The 26,747-nt window shown below is 57.5% G+C and overlaps 1 protein-coding gene across 1 annotated transcript; it reads left to right on the top strand.

Annotated features, from left to right (window-relative positions):
* The first annotated feature begins 627 nt into the window (after nt 1-627).
* Nucleotides 628-25,257, top strand: LAPTM5 (lysosomal protein transmembrane 5). Its single transcript, XM_036446520.2, has 8 exons — nt 628-808; nt 16,694-16,787; nt 17,483-17,559; nt 19,014-19,142; nt 20,133-20,255; nt 22,237-22,332; nt 23,019-23,111; nt 24,772-25,257. The coding sequence occupies exons 1-8, from the start codon at nt 725-727 to the stop codon at nt 24,859-24,861; spliced, it is 786 nt and encodes a 261-aa protein (XP_036302413.1). The 5' UTR covers nt 628-724; the 3' UTR covers nt 24,862-25,257.
* The last annotated feature ends 1,490 nt before the right edge of the window (nt 25,258-26,747 follow it).

Genomic DNA, 26,747 nt, shown 5'->3' on the forward strand with positions numbered 1-26,747 from the left:
GATTCCGGTCAGGGGCATGTACCTTGGTGGCGGGCACATCCCCAGTAGGGGGTGTGCCAGAGGCAGCTGATGGATGTTTCTCTCTCATCGATGTTTCTAGCTCTCTATCCCTCTCTCTTCCTCTATATAAAAAAAAAATCAATTATATATATATATATATATATATATATATATATATATATATATAAAAAAAGAGTACCTCCTTCAAAGGGTCGAGGTGAGGGTGAAAGGGTTAATCCGGGCCCATGCTTAGAGCGGGCAGGAATGAGTAGATAATAGTTGTTTTCCCAGTCTTCCAGCCCTGGCTGTGGATTCTGCCACCAGCACGGACTGCTGTGTGATTTTAGGTGAATGCCTTGATGTCTTTGGGCCTCTGTTTCTCTCTCTGGAAGTGGGCTTGGTGACAATGCCTGCTTCTAAGGTGGAGGTGAGCATCCAGCCTGCGGGGGGGACGGGTGAAGACGCTCACACAAGGCAGGCAGATGCTGACGGTGCAGGGCCTGCCCTTCCAGGGAAGCCCCCTTCGGGAGGGGCAGGGGCCAGCCGCCTCCCAGGCGGGCGGGGGCCCCCCCAGCGGCCCCGCCCCATTGTGACGGCCTTGCCCCTGCCTGTCTGAGGGGCAGGAAGGAAGTGAGGAGGGCAGTGGCAGCTTCCCCTTTTCTGTCCTGCTCCGGGAGCCGGGCTTCTTCCCCCTCAGAGCCTCCGAGGAGGGGACAGCGGCACCATGGCCCCCGGCACGGCTGTCCGCCAGACCTGCTGCTGCTTCAACGTCCGCATCGCCACCACCGCCCTGGCCATCTACCATGTGGTGAGTGCGGGTGGGCCCGGGGCCCGGGGGAGTGTGTGTGACTGAGAGGGGGGACCCCTGGTCTCCTCAGCCCTCCAGCTGGGCAGCTACCGGATGGCCGCTACTCCCCACCTTTCTGTGGGCTCCTGCTTGGGTGTCACCTCCCTCCCTGTCCCCTGGCGGTAGGGGAGGGGACCCTGTAGCAGCCGCCTGAGCCGAACAATGGTGGAAGGAGGGGTCCTTGTAGCAAGACAACGTAGCTCACGCTCTTTCAGAAGCTCAGTTTGTCCCTCTGTAAAATGGGACAAGAGAGCAGCCCCAAGGTCAACCGGATGCCAACAGAACCCCAGAAGGGAAAGTGATCTGGGAGCCAGGACTCTTGGGAGAAGCGGGGGCTGGGACTGCTGCCAGGAGGTGGGCCAGGCACAGGCATGGCGTCCCCCCCTGTCCCCCCCCCCCCCCCCCCCGGAATCTCTCTCTGTCTCCTCATGGAGGAAGGAAGGAGTCCTCGAGTTCACTGCCTTCTCCTCAGGAAGCCTTGAGGCTTTGTGCTAATGGATAGGGGGCCTGCCTGGCTCCGTCTCTTAAGGGGGGGTGTGTGTGTGTCATCCCAAGTGGGGAGCAGGCCCAGCGGTTCCACTTTGAGGGCTGGTGTGCACCTGCCTGGTGTGGAGCCTTGACTCTGGGGGAGTCATAGCCCTCTGGGCCAGTGGTCCCCCATCTTAGAGGCTGAGGTTTGGCGCTCCTCCTCCTCCTCCCTGTAACTCCAAGCCGTGCCCGCCCCCCCCCTCCCCCGGGCCTAGGCGCCTTCCCCCAGGGTGAGTCATGGCCTGTGGGGAGCAGTTCTCCCAGGAGCCTGGAAGGGCTTCCTCAAAACCAGCCCAGCCCGCAGGCAGTGGGGGCTGCGCTGAGCTCAGGCCGGCTGCCTCCGCTTCCTGTGGAGGCCGGCTGGCCGGGCGGGTGCGGGAGCCCAGCCCGTGAGGGGTGAGGATGCTCTTCAGGGCACTCGGCCTCTGGATCCGGCGCCCTGGGTGCAAGTCCTGCCCTGCCCCCACCTCCCCACTCCCTAGCTGTGCAGCCCTGGCTACTTGCTTAACCCCGCGGAATGTCAGCTTCCTGCTCCAAGGAAGGGCCACACAGCAGCCTCTGGGGGGCCGCTTGTGAGGGGCACAAGTGTTACCCCCAGGGCAGTGCCTGACGCAGGCCGAGCCTCTTAGCGAGCAGGGTATGGGTCACCTGCAGTCACCCCGCAGCCCCCAGAGGCTGGCTTGGGGCGGCGCTCTGAGGTCGCCCTGCCTGGCCTCTGCCAATGCAAGGTGATGCTGAGGCTGGCGGCGTGGCTGTCCCCACACCAAGTCCTGTGGCCCCTTCAGCTCGGAGGTTACCAACGTTCTCGGCAGATCAGGGTGGGTCCGCAGAGGAGGCCCCTCGGACCCTTACCTCCCCCCCTCCCCCTCCCCACTCTGCCACTAGCCAGCCGTCCTATTTGGACAAGCCTCGCTCCTGGGCCTCAGCCTCCCTTTGTAAAAGGAAGGGGGTGTAGGGGGTGTGGACCGGCTCTGAGGTCTCAAACTCCAGCACCTGGGGGTGGGGCGGGGGACCAGGCGGTCATGGGAGTGAGCGTGGGGGGCAGCCGGACCTGCGGGGGGCCACTCTGGCAGCTGCTCTCTGTTTCCGCCGATTGTTGCCATGAAGGCATGAGGGCTCTCCTGGTGTTTAGAGAAGCAGGGAACACGGGCTTTGATGTCTTATCTTCTGATGTTTCCAGTTGGTGACTGCTTCGAGGTAAAAAACAACAACAAACCCCTGTGCAGGCCGAGCCGAAGCCACCTGCCGGCCGCCTGGGCGGGAGGCTGCCCTCTGGCCCCTGTGATCTGAAGGTTTCCCCTGAGGTCCTCACCTGTGCACAGTGTCCATGCAGGACACTCCTGACATTAATATCTGCCCTCAGAGCATGACCATCTGAGGGCAAACGATCAAGGAAGACCGCTTGGAGGTGGTGTCCTGGGCAGAGGCATAGAGTCCCGTGGTGGGGGGTGTGGGTGGGGCAGAAGGGGTGTGCCGAGGCGTGGAGAGCGAAGGACAGAGGCTTGTGCAGGAGACACTACCCAGACCCGCCTCGAAGCTTCCGGCTGGCGAGCAGGAGGCGGGAGGGGCCGGGAGTGACAAGGGAAAGAGCCGGGACTTTCTCTGCTGATGTTTGGGGCTGGAGAACGAACCCGTGGTTGTGGGGCCTGAGCTGTCTGTTGTGAGATGTTTGGCGGAATCCATGGCCACGGCCCACAGGGTGCCGATAGCACCGCCCGGCTGTTAACCAAAAACATTTCCACACTTTGCCGACGTCCTCTCCGTGGAGAGACACGGGAGCCATGGGATGCTCTGGAGTGGGAGGTGTGAGTAGAAGCCTGGAAACTGTCTGTCAGGCTCGAGCAGCTATCTCTGGGCTGCCGTCCTTAGTTGATTCCGGTGGGGAGGGGGGGAGGGGAGTAGGGAGGAGGGGAGGGGTCCTCCTCCTGCCCCCTCTGTGACGGGGACTGGGGCTTCTCCTATGGCCCAGCAGCCGGTGGCAGATGTGCTGTCAGGGCCTTGAACATCTGGATGGAAAAGGAGAAGTCACCGCCCAGATGTGTCAACCACCGAGTTCGCCTTCATCTGGAGCCAGCCGAGGGTGACCGCGCTGGCGTATTGAGAGCTATTCGTGGACTCCGGCCTCTGGGGAGGATTAAATCGAGCCCTTGGTGCCTCGGGTCGCATTACACGCTATGGAGTCACAGGGAGCGTTATTCCTGGAGGGACCCTCTGGTGTCCGATGGCTGGAGGCCCTTCCGCAGGGTTTTGCTGGGCTTGGGTAGAAGATTCGCTGGGTCACAGGTGATTTCTAACCCAGACTTGCGCAGGTAGGGGAAGGAGAGGACTTTCTTACAGTGGCCACGTGGGTCCTGGCTTGTCTGGCAATCCTATGTGTGCCCTAAGTCAGTGGTAGGGGGGCGGGGGGAGCCCTAGAAGATCCTTCCGCCCAGAGATATTTCCCTGCCTGACCTTGAATTCCATTGGAAGTGCATTGCCTCGGGGAGCGCTCACACCTGCTGTGATTCCAACCCTGGAGCAGCAGGATACTGTGAAGAGGGAAGGCCCTGGCCCTAGTCGTCTCTGGATGATAGGATTGTGAGCTCAGGTTGTTCTCTGCTTTTCTCTGTCCTCCATCTGGTACCGTGGGCACGACTGCTTTTAAAAAGGACCTCTTGATTTGGGATGGTTTGGGTTTGCAGAGCAGTGTTGAACAGAGCACAGAGTTTGTGTCTACTCCACACCAGGCTTCCCTCGTCGCCAACATCTCACATTGAGAAGGCACAGTGGTCACAGTTGCTGAGCTGGTGCCGTCCCCTGTTATTAACTGAAGTCTGTCCTTCGTTCCGATCCCTCCACTGTCCCCAGTGATGCCCCTTTCCTGTCCCGGGAGCTCCTCCAGGCTCCCCTGTCACCTTGAGGCCTTCGGTTCCTCTCGGCTGAGGGGTTTCTCAGGTTTTCCTCGTTGGCGATGGCCTTGACCGTGGTGAGGGTACCGGGGAGGCACTGTGTCGGATATCCCTCAGAGGGGCTTGCCTGACAGCTTCCGCGTGGCTGGACTGGAGGGACGTGCTTTTGAGAGGAAGACGGCAGAGGCAAAGCTGTTCTCAGCTCATCATCACATCACATCACTGTTGACCTTGATCCCCCGGCTGAGTGCTGTCAACAGCCTTTTCCACCGTGAAGAGACTGTACCGCCCCCTCCCCCACCCTGCTCTCGTGGGAAGGAAGTCACTGTGCACAGCCCACACGTAAGGAAGGGGGAGGTGTGCTCCCTTCTTGAGGGCAGCGTCGCTACATAAATTATTTTATTTTAAAAAAATATATATTTTATTGATTTTTTACAGGGAGGAAGGGAGAGGGAGAGAGAGTTAGAAGCATTGATGAGAGAGAAGCATCAGTCAGCTGCCTCTTGCACACCTCCTACTGCGGATATACCCGCAACCAAGGTACACACCCTTGACCGGAATCGAACCCGGGACCTTTCAGTACACAGTCCGACGCTCTGTCCACTGAGCCAAACCGGTTAGGGCTACATAAATTATTTTAAATTCCTCATGGGACATTTGTTAGTTCTCCTCATTTATTACATAAATAAGGGGCTGATTTATGTTTTTATCAGCCCGGCCTCCGGCATATTTATTTTATACTTTGGCTTCTAATCCAATGCTACTTTGTTTATTTGGTCGCTCGAGTGTGTACTGCTTTTTCAATTGGAAAAAAAAATAAAGCAAAGCGGCCTCTGTTATGTCAAGAGTCTCTAGTGAGTACAGATACATGTCTTCATTTCTCACTCTCGGCCCCGGACCAGGGCCCAGGCCTGGCTCCTTCCTAGCCTCTGCCCTCCAGGGGTTCGAGTCCGTCCCGGAAACGCTGTGACTGTGACTTTGATGGGTGACAGCGCAGGTGATGGGGTGCCGAGGAGGGGTCTTTACCCAGCCTCTGGTGGAGGGAGGGGCTCCAAGAAAGGCTTCTTGGAGGAGGCCCGAGAGCTAACTCTGAGCAGGACTTCCCTTGGGTATGTTGGGGAGGAAAGGGAGTGCCAGGCGAGGGGACAGCATGAGCAAAGGCTTGGCGGTGGGGAGACCATGTGATGCTGAGACATTATCTGGCTGGGCTGGAGGAAGGAGGGCTGTGAGGAGCGGGTGGGGAACGCGGGAGAGGTGACCGGCAGTGGGACTGGACCAAGTCCCTCGCTTCTTTCAGGCTTCAGAGCAAAACGGTGGATCTCTGCCTGGCCCAATCCTCACATTTTACAGAGGAGAAGACAGGTTCAGGAGGGGTCACCCGGGGCGGAGGGGGTGTGAGCAAGGCCTTGGCACCCAGGGGTGCGGAATAAGCCCGGCAGAGAACAAATGAATTATTTTCCTGGCTCACGGGCCAGGGGTGGTTAGGTGTCTGGATGCCCTTCATTTCTTCTTTTTGCTTCCGCCTCCAGGAAGCCTCCCCAGATTTTCTTCTTCTTTGAATTTCAGGGGCTCCTCTTTCTGTTCCACTTTGAGATAGGAGAGATCACAGACTTGTCTGCATCATTTACACTCCATGTGACCTTGAGCAGGCAGGCCTCTTTGCTGGCTGGGCCTCGGTTTCCTCACCCATTCAATGGGGCTAGTAGTCCCTGTCTCCAGGGTAACCGTTTCCAGGTATTGAGCCGATGTGGCCCCAGTGGAGTGGGCGGCGGGAGCTGGCAGGCAAGGGCCCAGCGTTGTTCGCCAGAGCAGACCACAGAGGCCGCGCCCCTTTTCAAATCTCAGCTGCTTGGGGCCTTAAAATAGGCCCCAACGGTCGGACGGTGAAAGCCCCAGATGAGAATCTGTTAGGTTCTTTACCTTCACGCCCAGTGCCCCCGTGTGGGCCAGAGAAGCCTTCACGGCCGATGCTCCCGTGTGGGGCGAGAGGCCTGGCTCTGTGGGCCCTTCCTGCAGGGGTGGGGTGACGGGGGTGGGGTGAGGGGGGGAAGGGGTAGGGTGGGGTGTCTGCCTCTCCCCAGCACCATGGCAGAGGGAATGAGTTGTGCTCCTCACCTCAGGCCTGTGCATCCCACCGTCTAGCTCAGTGGTCGGCAAACTCATTAGTCAACAGAGCCAAATAGCAACGATACGATGATTAGAATTTCTTTGGAGAGCTGAATTTTTTAAACTTAAGCTTCTTCTAACGCCACTTCTTCAAAATAGACTTGCCCAGGCCGTGGTCTTTTGTGGAAGAGCCACACTCAAGGAGCCAAAGAGCCGCATGTAGCTCAAGAGCCGCTGTTTGCTGAGCACGGGTCCAGCTTATAAAACGTTGGGGGCCCACGAGGTGGCTGGACCCATGAGGCCAAGGGGAGAGGCGCGCGGGGCCCTCTGTGGGCAAAGAGGCTCTTGGTGCTGCACCAGGTCAGTCACCTGTGTGAGGTGAGCTGGGCTGCCCGACCCCAGCCTGGGCCTCATCCTCTCCCCAGCGGCCTGGGTCTCAGGCCCAAAGGAAGGGCAGGAGGAGGCTCTGGGAATGGCCGGTGGTGGTGGTCCAGTCGTTGGGGTCGCCTTGGGGGGAGGGACTCACCGCTGTCAGAGGGCCTCGCGGGGGGAGACACCGGCCTGGGAGAGGGTCCTCCCGATGCAGGGGCTGGGCCTGCTCAGACCGGCCTGTGGCGGGAGGGCAGGGCCTGGGGGGGTCCTAGGGTTCTCGGTCACCACCCTGTCCCCGAGCTCCCAGGAAGCGAGGCTGTCATTTGCAGCTGGGGCAGCGGTCTGGAACTAGGACTCGGCTCTGAGGTCACAGTGAGGCCTGTGTGGGTCTCCCAGGGGACCCTGCATTGACGGAGGGGAAGCGGGTACAGAACGCCCAATGAGGCGTGCAGCTGAGCAAGGAGCTGTGCAGAGCGGGCCTGCTGGCTCCCTGCCCTTCCATCCTCGGCCCGGGCGGGGCCAGGGTGTCCCTTCCAGCCTCAGTGTCCTCCCCTGTCAAATGGGGGTCAGTGACCATGACCTGCAGAGCTGCTCGGAGACGCCAAAAAGAGCAGGTGGCCTCACACCTGGCACCTAGTGAGCGCCCCACGAATGGCAGCTGCCGCCAGAGCCCCTGCTTGACAGAGGAGGAAACGGAGGCTCAGAGCGGCGGCTCTTCTGTGCTCCAGACTGTGGTGGGAGAGGGGTCAGGGGTGGGGGGACCATCGGCTGTAATATCCGATGGGGAGCCTCGTCCCAATCTGCCTTTTTCTTTTAAGCAATCTTGATTGAAGGGCAGCTGACATGCACGCTAGTGGGCTTCAGGCATTGGGCACAGTGATCCTTGGCGGCTGTGCCTCACCATGCGGCCACCGCGATGTGTCTCGTCCCAGCGCTGTCACCGAGCGGAGTGATGCTGATGGTGCATTCCCGGTGCCGCCTCCACATCCCCGTGGCTCACTCCGTTTACAGCTGGGAGTTCGCACCTCTTGTTCGGGGAGCCTGGCTCTTATTAGCACGGAGCCCGCGTGGGAAGACATGTCTCCATTTCCCTGCAAAATGGGGCAGACAGTCCTGTTAGCAGAATCTGCCTCCCAGGACGAAGCGAGGGGGGGAGGGGAGGTGGGAGTCTGCGTTCAGAAGACCTGTCCTCCCCTAATGCTCAGCTGTAAGAGCAAAGCTTATCATCATGGTGTGTGTGTGTGTGTGTGTGTGAGTGTGTGTGGGCGGGTGTGTTTGCTCTGAACGGGAATAGGGAAGTCATGGTTCAGGGGGATAGATTGTGGGGTGCGGGCCACTTCCCTAGAACCTGAAGAGGAGGAGGACTAGGGCTTAGGTCAGGCCCCTGAGTGGCGGCCCATAGAAGATTTGATAATGTAGTCTCCATCCTCCCCCCTCCCCTGCCCCCACCTCCCTGCATGTGGAAGCCCCTGGAAGTCATTAGGGCAGGAACTTTTTATTTTTTAATTTTTTTTATTTTATATATTTTATTGATTTTTTTTACAGAGAGGAGGAGAGAGGGATAGAGAGTTAGAAACATCAATGAGAGAGAATCATCAATCAGCTGCTTCCTGCACACCCCCAACTGGGGATGTGCCCGCAACCAAGATACATGCTCTTGACCGGAATCGAACCTGGGACCTTTCAGTCCGCAGGCCGACACTCTATCCACTGAGCCAACAGGTTTTGGCTGGGGCAGGAACTTGATCCTCCATGCCCGTTTCTTGCCATTTTGCCTTCTTTCATCGGGGCAGGTCCGGAAGGCCAGAGGCCAGAGGCCAGATGCCTCGCTGGACTGCCACGGGCCCCGCACGGGCGTTCCCAGGAGGCCCCGGGGCAGAGCGGGCCGCTCCCGGTCCCGTGCTCCCGTCCCTGATCCAGGCTGCGGGTGTGCACAGCATGCGGGGCGACCACACGGCGGCCAGCCGGCCTTTGCCCAAGTGCTTCTCTCCTGTCCCCGCCAGCCCCAGAGTCACGCCTTCGGAAAACCCTGTGCCCCCCAGCGTCTCCCACATCCTTCCCCCAGCCCAGCCACACGGCAGCTACCATTTCCTGGCCTACTGTGTGCCAGGCACATGGGTCACCCCCAGTCACAGCTCCCCGAGGGAAACTTCTTGCCGTTTCCTCAATGCACCTCATCCGCGTTTGCTTTTCCTCCTGCCTGCCGTGCCCTCTGCCTGCAGCACCTTCCCATGCCCTTTGGGAGAATCGTCAAGACTTACCACCTCTCAGAAGCCGGAGCTCCCTGCACCCACCCCCTCCCAGGGCTGCTCGCGGCTGAGGAGGGGTCAGCTCCAGGGTCTGACCCAGAGGAGGGGTCAGCCCCAGGGCCTCTATTTTATTTCACCTTTGTAGACCTTTTATGGATGTGTAACTGGCCTATCACCACCACACATCTGGACGAACTTCAGCAGAGCGAGCACACCCGTGCAATCGCCACTCACATGATCCTAGCTGTTACCACCACACCAGACCCAGCAACAGCCACCTCTACCCAGATAAGGAAATAGGATAGGACCAGCACCCGGAGCCCCCCAATCCCTCCCCCCGCCGCCACTCCCCTGCCCCACTGACTGCCCCCAACATGCGAGGCTCTCGGCCACCGGGGGGTGAGGTCACACACACGTGCAGCTCCTTTTCTCAGCAGTGTGTCTGCGAGCTTCCCCCATGTTGCTGTGTGCTCATCCCTCTGCCCTCGCCCGTCAAGTATTGTGTGTCATGAACATAGAAAGTGCATTTGCCTGTCCTGTTTTTGGGGGGGGGGAGTGGGGTGGGGGATATGGGCCGTTGCCAGCTTAGGGCAGTTACCAATAGCAAGGCCACTGCACGGGGACCTGGGGCTTGATTCCTACACACGAGTGCTTTTGCGGGCCAGTCCGTCCTCTGAATCTCTAACTTTGGGGGCAGGCCTATGTTCTGCAGACGCGGCGGCTGGGCCCAGGGGAGGAGAGCGGCAGGCGGAGTGGACAGGGACAGAGATGGGAGGACAGGAGGCGGCAGCCCCGGAGAGGAGCGGGCTCTGGGCAGGTGGGGCGGCCGGGCTGGCTGCAGCTGAGCCTCGGCTCTGAGGCTCTGGGAGGGGGAGTTGCGATGGTATCTGGGCCGCTGGGGATGTGGTTGCGGAGATAATGCTGCAGGGGACCGGCCCCCACCGGTGCCCCCTGATTAGCTGCGGCAGGAAGTGCGGGCTGGGGGCGGGGAGCTTCCTCTTGCCGCGGGTGCGTCTGGTTCTCTTCTCCTTCCAGAAAACTTGGGGGGAGGGGGTGGAGTGCACGGGGAAAGCAGGGTGAGCCTGGGAGGTAGGGAAGATAGAGCTCCAGGCTGAGGCTGACAGCAGGGATGATGGTGGTGGCCAAGGTGTGCTGGGGCCCTGCAGCCCCAGGCCTCCAGGCGGAGGGTCAGACTGAGGACAGGAAAGGGTGTGGCCCGGGGGCCTTGTTTGCAGCCTGCGTTATCTGTGGGGGACTCCAGCTTGGCCTCTGAGAAGTCACACACAGGCCCCACTCTCTTCGTGGGGAAGTGGGGGGCCATCGACCTCACAGGCCTATCAGGAGGCAGCAGAGAAGGTCACGGACGGATTTGTGCCCTCGCACCTCGGGGACATGGCGGGGGCCCACGGAGGGCTGATCTGTCAAGAGGAGCCCCTGAAATCTCAGAGTGGGTGTCTGGCTGCTTCTGAAAGGCTGGGTCCTGCACTGCCAGGAGGCCAAGAGAGTGGGCCCACCTTCTGGGGAGGGAAGTGGCATTTGAACCCCACACGAAGGGGTCCAGTATCCCCATCATCTTCATCACCACCCCCGTATCCTGATGTCACCATCCCCTCCAGCAGCAGCAGCAGCAGCAGCAAGGCCGTGTGAGTGATCGCTGCAGTTAACCGCCACTCACCAGCATCACTTTAATCGCTACCAGCGTGGCCACACCCACTGCCGCCTCTGTAATCACCGCTCACATGATCGTAGCTGTTCCCGCCACACCAGACCCTGAGGCACGCAAGCCGTCCCCCCACCTCCCAGCCCGGTCCCCACGGCCGCCTCTCCCTGCCAGACTTCCTTTTTTTTTTTTTTTTAAAAAAAAATAAATAAATATTTTTATTAATTTTTTTACCGAGAGGAGGAGAGAGGGATAGAGAGCTAGAAACGTCGATGAGAGAGAAACATCGACCAGCTACCTCCTGCACACCCCTCGCAACCAATGCACATGCCCTTGGCGGGAATCGAACCTAGGACCTTTCAGTCTGCAGACCGACGCTCTACCACTGAGCCAAACCGGTTTCGGCTCCCCGCCAGACTTCTTCCATTACACTCAGCTGTGGCATCACGTCCCACGGCCAAGGCCATGCTCAGGAGGGCCCCGTCCCCCCGCAGCCCGATTTCCCTCTCCTCCCACAGGCCGCTGCCCCTGTTTGTCAGCTGAAGCTCTCCGTGGCCTCTCAGAGCCACCAGGAGGACAAACAAGAGCGCCCGCCGGCCGCTTGCCCGCGGCTCAGCTTGGGGAAGTGGTGCTGGCGATTGAGAAAGAAGGAGCAGGATGGGGGTGGGGGTGGGAACAGAAACCAGGGGGAAGCAGAGAGAAGGGCTAAAAAGAGGAATGGAGAGCGGGGGTGGCAGGGAGGGCGGCTGGCAAGGCCAGGACTGACTCAGTCTCGCAGCCTGAGCCCTAAAGTGGCCCCGGGAGGAGGGAGGCCGGTCCTGGCTCCACAGCAGACTTCCCTGCGACCGACCGTGGGCTGCTTACTCCTCCTCTCCGAGCGCCTTCCCCCACCGGTACCCCCTCAGGGAAGAGGCGTTCCGCCCGCCTCCCCGGACCTGCACTGCCAGGCGCCAGGCCTCTGCACATGGTATTCCCTCCTCCGGGAGCGCGTTTCTCTCTTCCCGTCGGAAAACCGCTCTTTGTCCGGCAGAAGCATCTCAGGCTTTTCTCGTTGTTGACATCCCCCCCTGAGGCCTCCGGACGGCGGGGATCGCTGCTTCCTCAGGGACCCTCACGCCTGTGTGCTCCTGGTCATGGCTCTGAACACACTGGTCACTTAGCAGTCCCCCGGGGACTGTGACACCTGCTCGTCGCCAGGGTCTTGGCTTACCCAGGGCCTGGGCGTGGTCTGGGCTCAGAGAGTATTTACTGGAAGGGGAAGAAGGAACACCCACAAGGTTCGTGAACACTGCCCCGCAGTGCTGGTTCAGGGCGTGCTGTCTGTCTGTCTGTCTGTCTGACTCCGGGCCGCCTGCCATTCGATCGGAGAATGACCTTACAAGGCAGGGCCGGTTAGTACACCCATTTCCCAGATGAGGAGACTGAGGCTGAGAGAGGTTAATAGTTCACTTAAGAGGCTAGAGCTCAGCTTAGGCCCAGGACCACCTGACTCTAGCACCCTGCTCTTCACCGCATGGTTTCCCCGTGCAGAGTTAAGGACCAGGGAGAGGGAAGACGCTGTAACGAAGGGACAGTGAGTGTGTGAGTGCTGTCTACCTGGGCTCTGCAGGAGAGAAGCCCTGTCCCAGGAGGGTGTGGGTCATAGCCCTCGGCGCTCAGGGAGAGGGCAGCACTATGTCCAGGTGGAAGCCGGGTGAGGGTAGCAGGCCTGGAGGGAGGTGAGCGGAGCGGATGGCCTGGGAAATCGGGGCTCCTGGGTTTTCTGGGCCTCGCCCAGCAGATGCTGGAGGTAAGCCAGGTACTTTTCCAAAACGGCAAATGTCTTGGTTCCAGACTTGGGTGGAGCAGCGAGGGCGGTCGGATGAGCGGGGTGCAGCTCGGGGCTGGAGCCTGGGTGAGATATGCCACAATTTGCAGAAGTTCCACTGCCCTGACTCTCTTGTGGTCAATCATCCCAGTGGCCTGGGTGCAAACGGGGTGACTCTGCTGGTTGACAGGGGTGGGGGGAAAGGAGGAGGGGAACACAGGCCAGGGAGGAGCCAGGACCTGTCTAGGCTAGGACAGCAGTGAGGCTGTGAGGGAGCTCCCCTCCCCCCCTGTAGTGCTCTAGCTGCTATGTCCTGAACCCTGAGTCTCTGGGGCTGGGCAAGGATGGGCAGAGGCTTGGTGTGACCTGGGGCTGAGCCCCGGAGCAGCCACTTGGCCCTGGGTAGAGCCCTGGGTCCTGGGCACACAGGTACCAGGGTTCAAATCCCAGCTGGGCCGCCTGCCCCAGAGCATGTGATTTCTCTCCTCTGAGCCTCCGCTTCCTCATCGGTAACACAGGGAACACGCTGCCGTTCTGGTAGCGTTTGGCAGTTTGTGGTGCAGACCTGGGAGTACCGATCTGAGCACGCTGTGGCTGCTCCCTAAATGTCGATTCCTCGCCATCCCATCTAGTCTCCTCTTTCTCCTGGATTGGGGACCTGTGTCTTTGTGGGAGGTTAGGGGTCCGAGGAGGTCTGAGTCAGGCCCTGAGGCTGCCTGGGGCTGTGACCTGGGGCTGGCTCCTGCCCTTCGGAGCCTCAGGGTTTCCATCTGGTTAGAGGGGACGGAATCACCTCCTCCCCGTACAGGAGTGCCGAGGAGGTGAAACGGGTGAAGATGGGGGGCTACAGGGCGCCCCACTCTGGTGCTCGCTGCTGCGTCTTACGTAAGCTGCGGGCGGGACAGGGGACTCCAGAGGGAAGAGGACAGGGCGTCCCTCTCTGACTCCACGGGGGCGCTGATGTGCAAGAGGGGGCGGGGAGCAGGCCTCAGCCAGGAGGCTGGGGGATGCTGGGAGGACAGGGAGAGAGGGTGAGAATCACACTCTCCAGCCTCAGTTTGAATCCTGGCCCTACAGACTGCAGACTGGGGAGCCTGGGACCTCGCTGAGCCTCACTGTCCCCATCTTTGAAATGGGGTGGGGAGGCTCATTGGGATGGTGTGGGTGGCACACCGGGCCCACAGTGGAGTCAGGTTGCACAAATGTCCCTCCCCTTCCTGCAGGAGGCGTGATGGGGTGCCAATGGCAGGACTGAGGCCTGGTGGGAAGGCACCAGGGCAGCACCGGGAGACTTGGACTTCAGTTCCATCTGTCCCCAGCTTGCTGTGTGTCCCTGGGCAAGCCACCGAGCCTCTCTGAGCCCATAAAACAAACAGGGAGCTTATACAAGAAGGGGACAAAGGCTCTTCCCCAAAACTGGAGGTTGAGATCCTCTGACTCTGAGCTTCGTCCCAGATCGCGGACGAGCCTGGATTCTCTAGATTTCAAAAAGGTAACTGTCCACAGAGACACCTGGAGGGGGGACGGGAGTCTCTTTGGAGAAGTTAGGGGTCTCTCTGAGCCCAGCTGTGACTCCTCTGGGCCCTGCTGGCACACTCCCAGGCACCTCACCCTGCAGGGCCCTGTCCCTAGTTCAGTCCTAGACAGAGCTGTGGTCCGCCTCCCTTTCTCTTTCTTTCTTTCACTGAAGGTGAAACTGGGGGGAGAGGGCTTGAGGAAGCAGCGTTTCTCCCTCAGGCAGTTTCTATGGGTGGCAGCTGCAGGCCCCGCCGCGTCTGCCTTCCGGTCTGGGCTGCTCTCACTTTCCTGGTGAAACAAAGCCTATTTGGTGACCCAGGCGGAGGGGGCAGCGAGAGCAAGCTCACGGCCAGCCCCTGGCACTTGCCCCTGGGACTGCCCGAACAGCCCTCTTTGGCTAAGGTGACCAGATGTCCAGTTTTTTAACAATTTGTCCCGCGTCCCGCTGCATTTTAAAAAAGTCCCGATTTTTGGCCAAAAATCGGGGCTTTTTAAAAAAGCTGCAGGATGCGGGATAAATTGTTAAAAATTGGGACTGTCCCACCCAAAATCGGGACTTTTTAAAACGCCGCGGGACGCGGGACAGATCGTTGAAAATCCGGACTGTCCTGCCAAAAGCGGGACGTCTGGTCACCTTATCTTTGGCTCATAGGCATCCCTCAGAAATGAGTCCCAAGCTGGTGATGCTGGTGAGCCCCGTATTGCCAGGCCCCAGGCTGTTCTTCGCAAACACAACCCGATATTTTCCTTCTGGATCCGGGGATTGCCACATGCCGGTGAGAACACAGAGGTGGAGTGACTTGCCCAAGGTCACACAGCGACCCGGATTCACACCCACCCCTGCCTCCCTCTGGAGTCTGGCCCTGCGTTCCTGCTCTGTGTTGCCCCTTTCTGCCCCGCCGAACAGGATGTAACGTGGCAGGAAGACCCGCCGAGACCTGCGTCAGAGCTAAAATAACTGCACGGTCTGCCGGGGGAAACAGATGGCGGGGTCGGGCTGCCTGTCAGCTGAGCATGAGCTGCCAGGGCAGGGCTGCCTAGAGGCCCATCTAAACATAAGCCGTATCGCCGAAACCGGTTTGGCTCAGTGGTAGAGCGTCGGTCTGCAGACTGAAAGGTCCCGGGTTCGATTCCGGTCAAGGGCATGTACCTGGGTTGTGGGTACATCCCCAGTAGGGGGTATGCAAGAGGGAGCTGGTCGATGTTTCTCTCTCATGGACGTTTCTAGCTCTTTATCTCTCTCCCTTCCTCAATAAAATATTTAAAAATAAAAAAATAAAAGGCTAACTTAAAAAACAAAAACATAAGCCGTGCTAATAGAGGTCGGACACCCGCTGCGAGGGGGGAGACAGTCTGGTTCTCAGTGTGGGCGGAGGGCGCCCAGAGAACTGGGTGTGTGATGGAGGAAGGGCAGAGGCCTCCTCGAGGACACAGATGGAGTATTCCGAGTCCCCGTGGCTGGAAGCATGTGGATAGAGGCTGTGTGACCAGGATGCCTGCAGGGGAAGGTGGAGGGCATGGACAGGTGCCCCCCGAGGCCTTTCAGACTGAGGGCTGTGGCTGGGCTGGACTTCGTCAGTGGCTTGGGCCACCTCAATACTCACGCCCATCAGATGTGCCCCTTCTCCATTATTCAATGCTGGGGTCCCCTGAGGGGATGGGGTTCATTAGTCCATCCCTCCATCCCTCCTTGCTTTCCTCCATCCATCCCTCCATCTATCCATCCCTCCATCCTTTCCTCCCTCTCTCCATCCCTCCATCCATCCAGCCATTCATCCATCCCTCCATCCCTCCATCCTTCCCTCCCTCTCTCCATCCTTACCTCCCTCTCTCCATCCATCCATCCATCCATCCATCCATCCATCCATCCCTCCTTTCCTCCCTCCCTCCCTCTATCCCTCCCTCCCTCTCTCCCTCCATTCCTCTCTCCCTCCCTCCCTCTCTCTCCCCATCCATCCATCCATCCATCCAGTCATCTACCCATTTATTCACCAAATAAAACAGCCAGAGCAGTAAACAGGAGAGACACAGAAGCCTGTAGTCCAATGGGGATAACCGTAATGATGATAGAAAACAGACTGAGTGCTTAGACCCACCAGCACTGTGAGTGAATTCCGTCCCACTGCAGCCTGGGAGGCAGGCATTGTCATTGTCCTCACCTGGCAGGTGGGCCAGGAGGGACGGGTTGTGGAGGGCACCCCAGGGACTCATGGGTCAGATGCTCCCAGGCCTGTGCTGACGACTCCGTGAACTTAAAGCTCTCTCCTGCTCAGACGCCGTGGCTAAGGTCCCCTGATGACCAGCGCCTGCGGTTAGAAAAGACCCAGGCTCAACCCCCACCTTCTCTCCAAGGCTGCCCTCCAGCAGTCCTCGTGACCCCTGTAATGGGAACACGGGTCTGAGGGCTCTGGAGGATGTTCTCATTGACTCCTCCTAAAATCCTCCTAAGGTGGCTGCTCCGGTACCCTCCTTTTCCGGAGGGGGAAACTGAGGCCCAGGGAGGCCACTAATTTGCCCAAGCCACTCAGCTGGGAAGAGGAAGAACCCGGATCATGAGCTTGCTCAGGCCGAACTTTAATCAGGATGTTCTACTGACCTGCCCTCCCATCTCCTCCAGCACCCTCCTCCCAGGTCCCGCTGGCCTCCGAGGAGGGAGAGGGCTGGGGAGGGGGGGGAGTGGTGCCGACCCCGCTGACGCATGCTCCGTTCTGCCCCCAGATCATGAGTGTCCTGCTGTTCATCGAGCACGCCGTGGAGGTGGCCCACGGCAAAGCCTCCTGCAAAGTCTCCCAGCTGGGCTACCTCAGGATCGGTAGGTCCCGGGGACCAAAGGGGAGCCGGGACGGAGAGGGGAGGGGCCCTGGCGAGGGCAGACTGGCTGAGGTTTGAGGCTCTGCCACTTCCCCTCTTTGAGCTGCAGATCTTTCCTCTGCCGATGGGCCTATGCCATCCGCCTGGCCCAGGTGTGGGAGCGGACGGGAGGGCGCTTTGCAAACATAACCAGCTTAGAAAGGGGACAGGAGGAGCCCCCTGCCCACACCGCCAAGGCTGCCCATTGAGCCAGAATAAAATTGTGAGACGCAGCCCCTGCCGACCTGCTGGCCACACGGGTCCTTGAAGCTCCCTCTCCACTTCCTCCAGGCTGTCCTGGCTGCCCGAGCTCCCGCTGCTCTGACCGCACCTTGTCTCTGGCCCCTGCCTGAGCGCCTTGTGGCCCAGCTCACAGGCTGCCCCCCCAGAGGCCTTCCCAGTCCTCACCCTGGTGACAGCAGACCCCAGCCTGCCCTCCCCGCCTCAGCCGAGACCCCGTGTCATACATACCCCGTGCCACCCGAAATGCTATGATTGCATCGCTGTAGCCTCTTAGACTGAGAACTACTGAGGAGAGGGCCTGGGCTTCCTTCTTCCCTGGGCTCCCACACCAGTGGTTCCCAAAGTGTGGCCCTTGGAACCCCGGCGGGGTTCCCCGGGCACCTCTGATCCCTCACTGCTCTCCTTGCCTTTCAGCTGACCTGATCTCCAGCTTCCTGCTCATCACCATGCTCTTTGTCATCAGCCTGAGCCTGCTGGTCGGTGTGGTCAAGGTGAGAGCCCTGAGGGGGAAGAGGCATGGAGGGGGGGGAGGGACAAGACTTGGGGAGCCCCAGCTGCCCTCCTACCCCCTCCTAGTCTAAGGTGACCAGATTTTAACATTGGTAAAGCGGGACACCATTGACGGGGGGGAGGGGGAGGGCCCGGGGGATTTTTGATTAAAAATTTGGTCTGGATGGAGCAACAAAAATTTTCATAGAATGCAAAAATAGTATTGTAATATTTTTAAAACCCCGTGGGACGCAGGACAAATTGTTAAAAATCGGGACTGTCCCTCCAAAAGCGGGATGTCTGGTCCCCTTATCCTAGTCACACCCACTGGGTGGGCAGAACTGGCTGCTGAGACGGTGGGTATTTGGGAGTCCCCACCTATACCCTAGACATCATCCCTGGTGACCCACATTTTTTTATAATGCAAATGGAGGCAGGGCGTTTGGGTGGAAGAAGAGCGGTTTGGAGGAGTGAGGAGAAGGGAGGATGCAGCCTGCTCGCTGTGTAACCCGGAGAGGAGCCAAGGCAGAGGCCAGTGTAGACGCAGACAGCTCAGTTTTGTCGGTGAGCATAGGAGACCGCGGGGCTGTGGCTCAGCCTCCTGCAAAGAGGAACCACCTGCCCCTCGGCTCCCGGGAGGCGGAAGCCAGGACCGGAAGCAGGGCCTTCCCAGGCAGACAGCGGCCTGGCGCCCTCAGGGCCGGGACAGGGAGCCCCGGGTGAGGTGCCAGGTTGGAATGCTTCCACCTTGCATGCAATGTCACCCTCGCCCCCTGGCTAGTGCCAGCTCCCAGCCCTGTGCCCCAGGAATGGGCTCCCCCTTGTTCAGGGCAGCGCCCCGGTGCTTAGGCAGAAACACAAAGGGCCCAGCGATCAAAAGGACCCGGGCCGTCCCCGGAGGCTCTGAGACTGGCCTGGGCCGTTTGGGCCACGTCCTGAGTGGTTTTAGGCAACCACCTGAGAAACCAAAAACCACCCTTTCTGTGATCTGGTCCCACCTGTGGCTTCCGAGGAGGTCCAGCCCCACAGAGGTCACTGCTTTCGGTTGAAGGAGAGGGAGCTCACTGCTGGCTCCTCTGCCTCCACTACCCTCCCCCTTCCCACCCTTCCACGTCTACCCGGTGCCTCCACCTCCAGGAAGTCCTCTCTGATCCCTTCTCGTCTGTAAAATGGCCCATCCTGGTGGAGTTCCTGAAAGGGAATTGAGTTGAACTTGCTCCTCCAGGCCCTGGAGCTCTTCCCTCTGTAGATGGGGACCGTTCTGTGTCTCCCGGATGCCAGGGCTCCTTGCATTCAGGGCCAGGGTCTTGCCTTGTCCCCATCCTCATAGCGTCACCCAGGTGAGGGCATGTGGAGTCACGTGGGATGGGAGAGTGGGCTGGGAGGGAGCTGCCGTGAGTGGGGGCACGGGGACGTGTGCCAGAGACGCCCTGACCGCGCCGGGCCTGCCTTTCAGAACCGGGAGAAGTACCTGCTGCCCTTCATGTCCCTGCAAATCATGGACTTCCTGCTGTGCCTGTTCACCTTGCTGGGCTCCTGCGTGGAGCTGCCTGCCTATCTCAAGTTTGCTTCCCGGAGCCGGGCTGTGAGTACCCAGCCCCCACCTCCGCCCACCCAGCCTGGGGGTGTGGGGGGAAGGGCTGAGGCAGAGCCAGGGAGCCCCCGGAGTCCCTTCCTAGCTGGTGACCTTCAGCAAGTCCCTGGGTAAAGTGTTCCAGAGTTCCTTGTTCTGGGAAATGGCCCTGGGAGTCCCAGCTGCTCACTGCGCCCTGGCAGCACTGGCTGAGGACGGGGTGCAGAGGTGCTCACACACGGGGAGCACTCAGCACACGCCCACAGCGTGAGCCCACACCCAGGGGAAGGGCGTGGGCCCCCCTTCAGCCCGTTCTGCCTCGTCCCTCCTTGTAACTGAGGAGGGACGAGGCAGCAAAGCTATCATTCAGAATTGAAGGGCAGATAAAAAGCTTCACAGATCAGAAAAAGCTAAAAGAGTACATCACCACCAAGCCAGGATTATATGAAATGCTAAACTGTGTTCTTTAAAAAGAGGAAAAATAAGAAAAAAGTAAAGACAAAAATTATGAACAACAAACACATATCTATCGACAAGTGAATCTAAAAGTCAAGTGAATTAAAAATTGGAGGAACAGAATAAACTGGTGAATATAATAGAACCAGGGGCATAGAATGGGAGGGGACTGATAATTCTCAGGGGGAAAGGGATGTCTGTGTGGGGGGTACGGGAAGAGACTGGACAAAAATCATACACCTATGGATGAGGACAGTGGGGGGAGGTAAGGGCAGAGGGTGAAGTGGGGACCAGGTGGAAGGGAGCTATGGGGGGAGGTGGGGAGAGGAGAAACATTTGTAATAATCTAAACAATAAAGATTTATTAAAAAAAAATAAAGAGAGAGGAAGACGGTTAAAGCCATGCTGAACACACACGTGAGATGCCCTTGCTGGCTTGCGCCACTCGCTGACGTGGCTCCCCAGAGCTGCTTTCCACATTTTCCCCACAACACTGGTTGGGGGCTAACTGTGGTCTGTCTTCCTCCTTGTCTCTGTCCCCCTCAGCACCCCTCCAAGGTCCCGGTGTTAACCCTGCAGCTGCTGGACTTCTGCCTGAGCATCCTGACCCTCTGCAGCTCCTACATGGAAGTGCCCACCTATCTCAACTTCAACTCCATGAACCACATGGTGAGTCTGGGCCCGGGGCCCACTCGGGTCGCCGGCTGTGTGGCCTTGAGCACGCTGCTTCCCCTCTCTGTGCCTCTGTGCTTAGGCTGGGCCGGAGGGGAGCTTGGGAGGAGGATTCTTTTATGAGTGGTTTACGGAGGGGCAGCGCTCAGGAAGAATCTAGAAACAGGGAGGGAGGCAGGTGAGACACAGGGAAGCAGCCAGGCAGGCACGGGGCTTTAGGAGTAGCCCTGCCCCACCCTAGAGGGAGCCCTGCCTTGTGAACTGCACCACAGAGCTTACACTATCTTTTTATTATGGCCTGACCAATTCTCCCCAAACAGGGACTTAAAGCAACAGCACTCGTCTCACACAGAGGCTGGAGATCAGGACTCTGGGAGCGGCTTAGCTGGGTGGTTCAGATTCAGAGTCTCTCTCTCACAAGGTCCCAGCCGAGATGGGGTGGGGCTGCGGACGATGAGGGCTTGGCTAGGTCTGAAGGACCCCCCCAAAGCTGGCTTACCCATGGGTCTGTCAGCCCTCTGCCTCCATCCCGCAGCCTGTGTACCTTGGATAAGGAGCTTGAGCATCCTCATGGCACGGCTCTGGCTCCCTCTCCCCCGTGAGTGTCTGAGGGGCGGAGCCAGGAGAAAACTGCTGTCTCCGAGGTCACCCTCACCTCCGCCTCCTCTGTTATCCAAGAGACCTGAAGCCCCAAGTCCAGCCCACACTCGGGGGAGGGAAGTGAGCTCCGGGTTTTGAAGGGGGCGTGTCAATAAATGTGTGCACACATGTGCACATGCCAGAGAGGCATGTCAACTCAAAGGCTAACGGGGTCAGATGAGCAAGGTGTAAGTTTGTGTGGGCCGCAAAAAAAACCAAGGCTTCAATTTCCAAAGAAACGTAGGTTTATTTCGATGGAAACATCTGAACACAAAGGACTGAAACAAATGAGTCATCGTTAACATAAAACAATAGAACATTTAAAAAATATTTTTTTTTATTGATTTCAGAAAGGAAAGGAGAGGGAGAGAGAGATAGAAACATCCATGATGAGAGAGAATCATTGATCGGCTACCTCCTGCACACCCCCTACTGGGGGATCAAGCCCGCAACCCAGGCATATGCCCTTGACCGGAATTGAACCTGGGACCCTCAGTCCACAGGCCAATGCTTTATCCACTGAGCCAAACCAGCTAGGGCAAAACAATAGAACATTTTAATAAAAATTAATGTTTTTTTTCTTAGACATTAACTTACCAAACACTGAATAATGGCACAAATTAATAAGCGTAACGCAACTGAACCTATTTTTCTTGTTCTCCAAAAGCGAAATATTTCCTGGTGCGTGCACCAAACAAGTCAGTACAAGACTAACGACATGGCCATCGGCTGCTAAAATATTCACCCTAGTGTTAATGGAGAGAAATGGTGCTCCTGATCGGAGAGGAAGGGACATGAATGCAGCACGATTACAGCAATCAGTCACTAGCGAATGTTGTAGTTTGTTATTAATAATTATGTATAACAGGAAGTTGTAAAAATTAAGCTATGGAATTTTTATTAAAACATTTCTTACATGCCGTTATATTGGCTGGGCCGCGAAAATACTCGTGGACCGCGGGCTTGACACGCTCGCTGTAGACGAGGCTATCCTGCTGTGAGCAGAGACCTGGCCCCCGTTAGCTCTGCTGTGAGCTGCCCCTGGGGGAGGGCCCTCCCAAGTGTTCAGGATCCGGTGGTTCTATCAGCCAAGCCTGCTCCAAGGAGGGCATGCCACCGCCTGCAGGGGTGGGGGCCCCGTCAGGTGAGGGCCATCGGGCCAGCAGGGGCTGCGGCTGCTTCTCTTGGTTTGCTCCCCCGTCACCTGCCTTCCAGGGCCCCTGCAGGATCAGCCAGGGTAGTGGCTGTGCCATGCGTGTTCCCGCGTGTATGGCGAGCAGGTATGTCGTTCTTCCACGTGTAGCCAGAGGCACTGACATGGCCCCCACATCTGTTGCAGAATTACCTGCCCAGCCAGAAGGAGATGGCTTATAACCAGTTCGTCAAGATGATGATCATCTTCTCTGTCGCCTTCATCGCCGTCCTCATCCTGAAGGTGAGCAGCGCCCGCCCTGTGGCTCTGGGAGGGGCGGTGAGGAAGGGGGGGACTGTTTGGAGGCAGGAGGATGGAAGATGTCTTATTCTTTTTTTTTTTTTTTTTTTTAAATATATTTTATTGATTTTTTACAGAGAGGAAGGGAGAGAGCTAGAGAGCTAGAAACGTTGATGAGAGAGAAACATCAACCAGCTGCCTCTTGTACACCCCTACCGGGGATGTGCCCGCAACCAATATACATGCCCTTGACCGGAATCGAACCTGGGACCTTTCAGTCTGCAGAGTTGTCTTATTCTTCTCTGGAGTGGTCAGACCCAGAGGACAGAGTCCAGTCCAGGTCCCAGTCCCTAGAGAGATGGTGACAAACAGGAGGATGGAGGCCCTAGGGGTGAAAAGTGAGCTCCCAGGCCCCCGGGGTGAACAGTGGGGTCTGCAAGACTATTGGCAGGGGCTTGAGGGTGGCTCAGCAGCTTCCAAAAGCCCTTCCTGTGCTGAGTCTGTGGGGTAGTAACCAGGGGGATGCCTGGAGCACTTAGGACTTGCAGGTGAGGCCCCCCTTCAACCAGAAGAGGGGTCTGAGCAGCAGCAGCAGAATGCTGCCTTCCTGGGGTGAGCTGGGTCTTCCCAGGGCTGGGGGGGCAGCGAGGAGGGTCAGCCTCGCTCAGCCTGACCGGGGCCTTTTCCAGGTCTACATGTTCAAGTGCGTGTGGAGATGCTACCGGCTCATCAAGTGCATGAACTCAGCCGAGGACAAGAGCAGCTCCAAGATGCTGCCAAAGGTGAGCCTGGGGGGTTTCGGGGAGCATTGGGTCTGCCCCTCACTATGTTATTTGGGGAGGTCTCTCTCCCTGGCCGTGCCTCAGTTTCTCCACTTGTAAGAGGAGGGCTGGACCAGACAAACTCCAAAGATCTCTGATAATTTAGGGTTCTTTCGTGCAGGCATGCACCCAGGACTCCCTGCCTCTCACTCTTCCTTGGCCTCGTATACAGCCCTGGGGTTATAAGAAAAACGAAGATGCCACCCCGTTCTAGAGGAGGGTACAGTCCAGAGCGAACCCAGACACAGAGATCTGGTTACAGGGGGCTGTGCAGGGGAAATGCGAGCAGAGGAGGGGGCTGGTCTCATCAGGGTGTCAGGGAAGCTTCCCGGAGAAGGTGACATTGACCAAGTCTTACACTGTCCGCTGGTTCAGGCTAGCTGGGAAAGGTGCCCTTACAATAGCTGTTGGGAGAAGGGATGGTAAAAGGGCAGCTGGTTTAAATGGCTTGTGGCTCGCTGTCCTCATCTGTGAGACGGGCATTGTATTCGACATGGCTTTTTTGTTGCAAGTGGCAGGAAGCCAACATAATCCGGCTTAAAAAAGAAAACTGTATTGGTTCACAGAACTGGAAAGTCCAGTATATGCCTGGCTGAGTCCCGACATCCAGATGCGACCTCATCCTTTCCGTTGTTTTTTTTTGTTTTGGGCTATTTAATTTAATTTAATTTATTTTTATTTTTAAAATTAATTCCTTTAATTTAAAAGGTTAAGGTATCACATATTTGTCCTTAATCCCCATTCCAATCCACCATCCTCCCCACTCATGCCCCCACCCCCCTATTGTCCTTGACCACTGGTTAGGCTCATATGTGTGCACATAATCCTTTGGTTGATCTCTCCCTTTTATCTCCACCCTCCTTTGAGGTCCAACAGTCTGACCCATGGCTCCTTATCTCTGGGTCTGTTCTTGTTCATCAGTCTATGTTGTTCACCATTTCCCCTAGATGAGTGAGATCATGTCCTACTGGAAATATACTTATCAGAATCAAAAATGAGACAAGCAATAATCGTTGTGCTGAAAGGCATATGAATCAGTCTGTAGTGAGCTTCTTTGTGAGCCACCAGTTCTTTTGAGACCCAATTTCAATGTCAACCTTTCCATCGTTTGAACCTCCTTTCCTCAGTGGGGGCTCCATTTGAGGCAGCCCTTTCCTCATGGTGACAAAGTCGCTGCTGCAATCCCAAGGGCTGACATCCCACCCTTTCAGCAGCCCCAGCAGAAAGGAAGTCCCCGAAGCAGGTTCAATTGGACCCAGTTGGGTCACCAGCCTATGCCCAAACCAACGACTATAGCTAGCCAGGGGGATGAAATTCTACTCTGAGGGGCCCCTTCCAGATCATCTGTCTACCCTGTCCATCTGAGGGATGGGAGCGATTCTTCTGGAAGCAGATGGATGGAAAATGTTTTCTCAGGGAAAATGTGTGTTGTTGTCAGACACGCAGAGGGGGCTTGATGCAGAGACAAGCCTGTTCACGACAGGAGCAGAAACTGCACCTGTGCGGTGCACGCCATGCCCGGCACCCAGTAGGTACACAAGGTGTGCCAGCCATGGCATCCTTCTGTCAGAGGGGTGGTTCCTTCTGGCCAGTCCTCAGCCCTCGTCTCTGTCCCTCCCAGGTGGTCCTGCCGTCCTACGAGGAAGCTGTGTCTCTGCCATCCAAGACGCCGGAGGGGGACCCAGCGCCTCCCCCATACTCCGAGGTCTGATGGCGCCAGCCCCCCGACCCGGTGCCGGGAGGGGCGGGGCTGCCTCGCAAAGCACTTCTTCTTCGCTTTGGCAGCCCAGGTGGCCTGGCCCAGGAGAGCCACCCAGCCGACTTCAGGACAATCCGCTTGTGTACCCTTCGCTGGCCTGCTTTTCCCATGGGGCCTGGGAGACGCTCACCGCTGGGTGAACCCTTTAGGCTAACGGACGCCTTGGGTCTCTCGAAGATTCGCTCTAACAACACGTAGCTTATTTTGATCAGCTTTGGTGTTTATTTAAACAATTGGTCATTCTCAATTCGTTGAGTTTGGTTCAATAACTTTCAGCTTGGCCAGCATAACCAAGTGGCTGACAAATTAAAAAACTTGTCAGTTCAGTAAAATAATTTGCTCAAACAACAACAGTCCGTTGCGCTGATTTTGTAAGTAGCTGTCAGTTCACACAGCAATTTCCTGAAGTAATCATCAATGAGTCCCTTCCCCCGCCAAATCCATATGTTCAATGTCTTCAAATAGCTTGCTTACATAATGATCGAGTCAGCCAACCCAGCCAATTTAGAATAGGTTATAACTTCAATAAGAAGATGTCAGATAATTCAATCCGATCCAGTAACTGGCTGCCCACACTGACCAATTCAGTACTTCCTAGTGGCTGAATAATGGTTAATTCAAATGAAAATCCAGGCAGTTGCCAAACCATCACTCAATAGCTAGTTCCAGGGAATAGCAGTCACTTTGAACACACATTGTTTTGCTTAAGAGTTGTCACCGTCAACACTCAGTCACACGTGGCTGGAACAGTCATGTGTGGTCAGGGCAGTCACACAGCCGTGGACTCCGTGAAATGGGTTGCCTCGACCACGGTCACCTCTAGTAACCAGCCACCAACCAGTCCATTCCTCAGCTCAGTCCCTCCAACGCCAATTTGTTTGTAAGTGACCCGGCGCTGCCCGATGCTTGTGGTCAAGCAGAAATTCAGCCTTGAAATCAGGCAAATCCATTTGTTGGACTAAATCCACAGGTTGGTTCAGTCAAAACAGGCAAACCCTGGTGGGTGCAGACTGTGCCCTGGGGGCTGGGGTTGGTGGGGCTGTACGGAAGGTTTTGGCCCCAACACCCCTTCTTTTGCTTGCTTCCCTGAGGACGGGGGTTCCCGAGGGAGCTGACCCAAAGGTGGAGATAGGGCCATAGGCAGGGAGCCCAAGGCGGTGTGAGTTGGGCTTCCCCACTGGGGTCCAGAGACCTAACAGAGCCTTGAAGTGTGGGCTTATCCCGGGGCGGGGGAGTCTTTGAAGGGTTGGGGCAGTGGAGTTCCAGGGTCAGGCTTGGGTTTGCGTTTTAGGAAGGAAGAGACCCAGTGCAGGGACCCGAAGGAGGCTGGTGAAGGTGACCTTGGGGAAGAAGGGGAGGGGATGGACTGGAGACGCCTGTCAGCTTTCCTTGGGGGCAGCAGGTTTCTTCAAGGGTTTCAAATGCTCTTTTTTTTTTTTTTTTTTTTTAAATATATTTTATTGATTTTTCACAGAGAGGAATGGAGAGAGATGCAGAGTTAGAAACATCGATGAGAGAGAGTCATCGATCAGCTGCCTCTTGCATGCCCCCTACTGGGGATGTGCCCACAACCCAGGTACATGCCCTTGACCGGAATCAAACTTGGGATCCTTCAATCCGCAGTCCGAAGCTCTACCACTGAGCCAAACCGGTTTCGGCTCAAATGCTCTTTATCAGATCACCAAGCAATGGAAAAAGCGAGGCTGTGATAGAGATGGACAGCGAGCTCCCATCCACATAGGAGGGCACTGGGCCCAGAGGCATCAAGTAACTTTCCTGAGGCCACACAGCAGTCAGGGATCAGACCAAGGGTCTTCCCCCGCTCCCTCCAAATGGAG

The sequence above is a fragment of the Pipistrellus kuhlii genome, unplaced genomic scaffold (assembly GCF_014108245.1).
Source record: "Pipistrellus kuhlii isolate mPipKuh1 unplaced genomic scaffold, mPipKuh1.p scaffold_m20_p_2, whole genome shotgun sequence".
NCBI classification, from domain to species: domain Eukaryota; kingdom Metazoa; phylum Chordata; class Mammalia; order Chiroptera; family Vespertilionidae; genus Pipistrellus; species Pipistrellus kuhlii.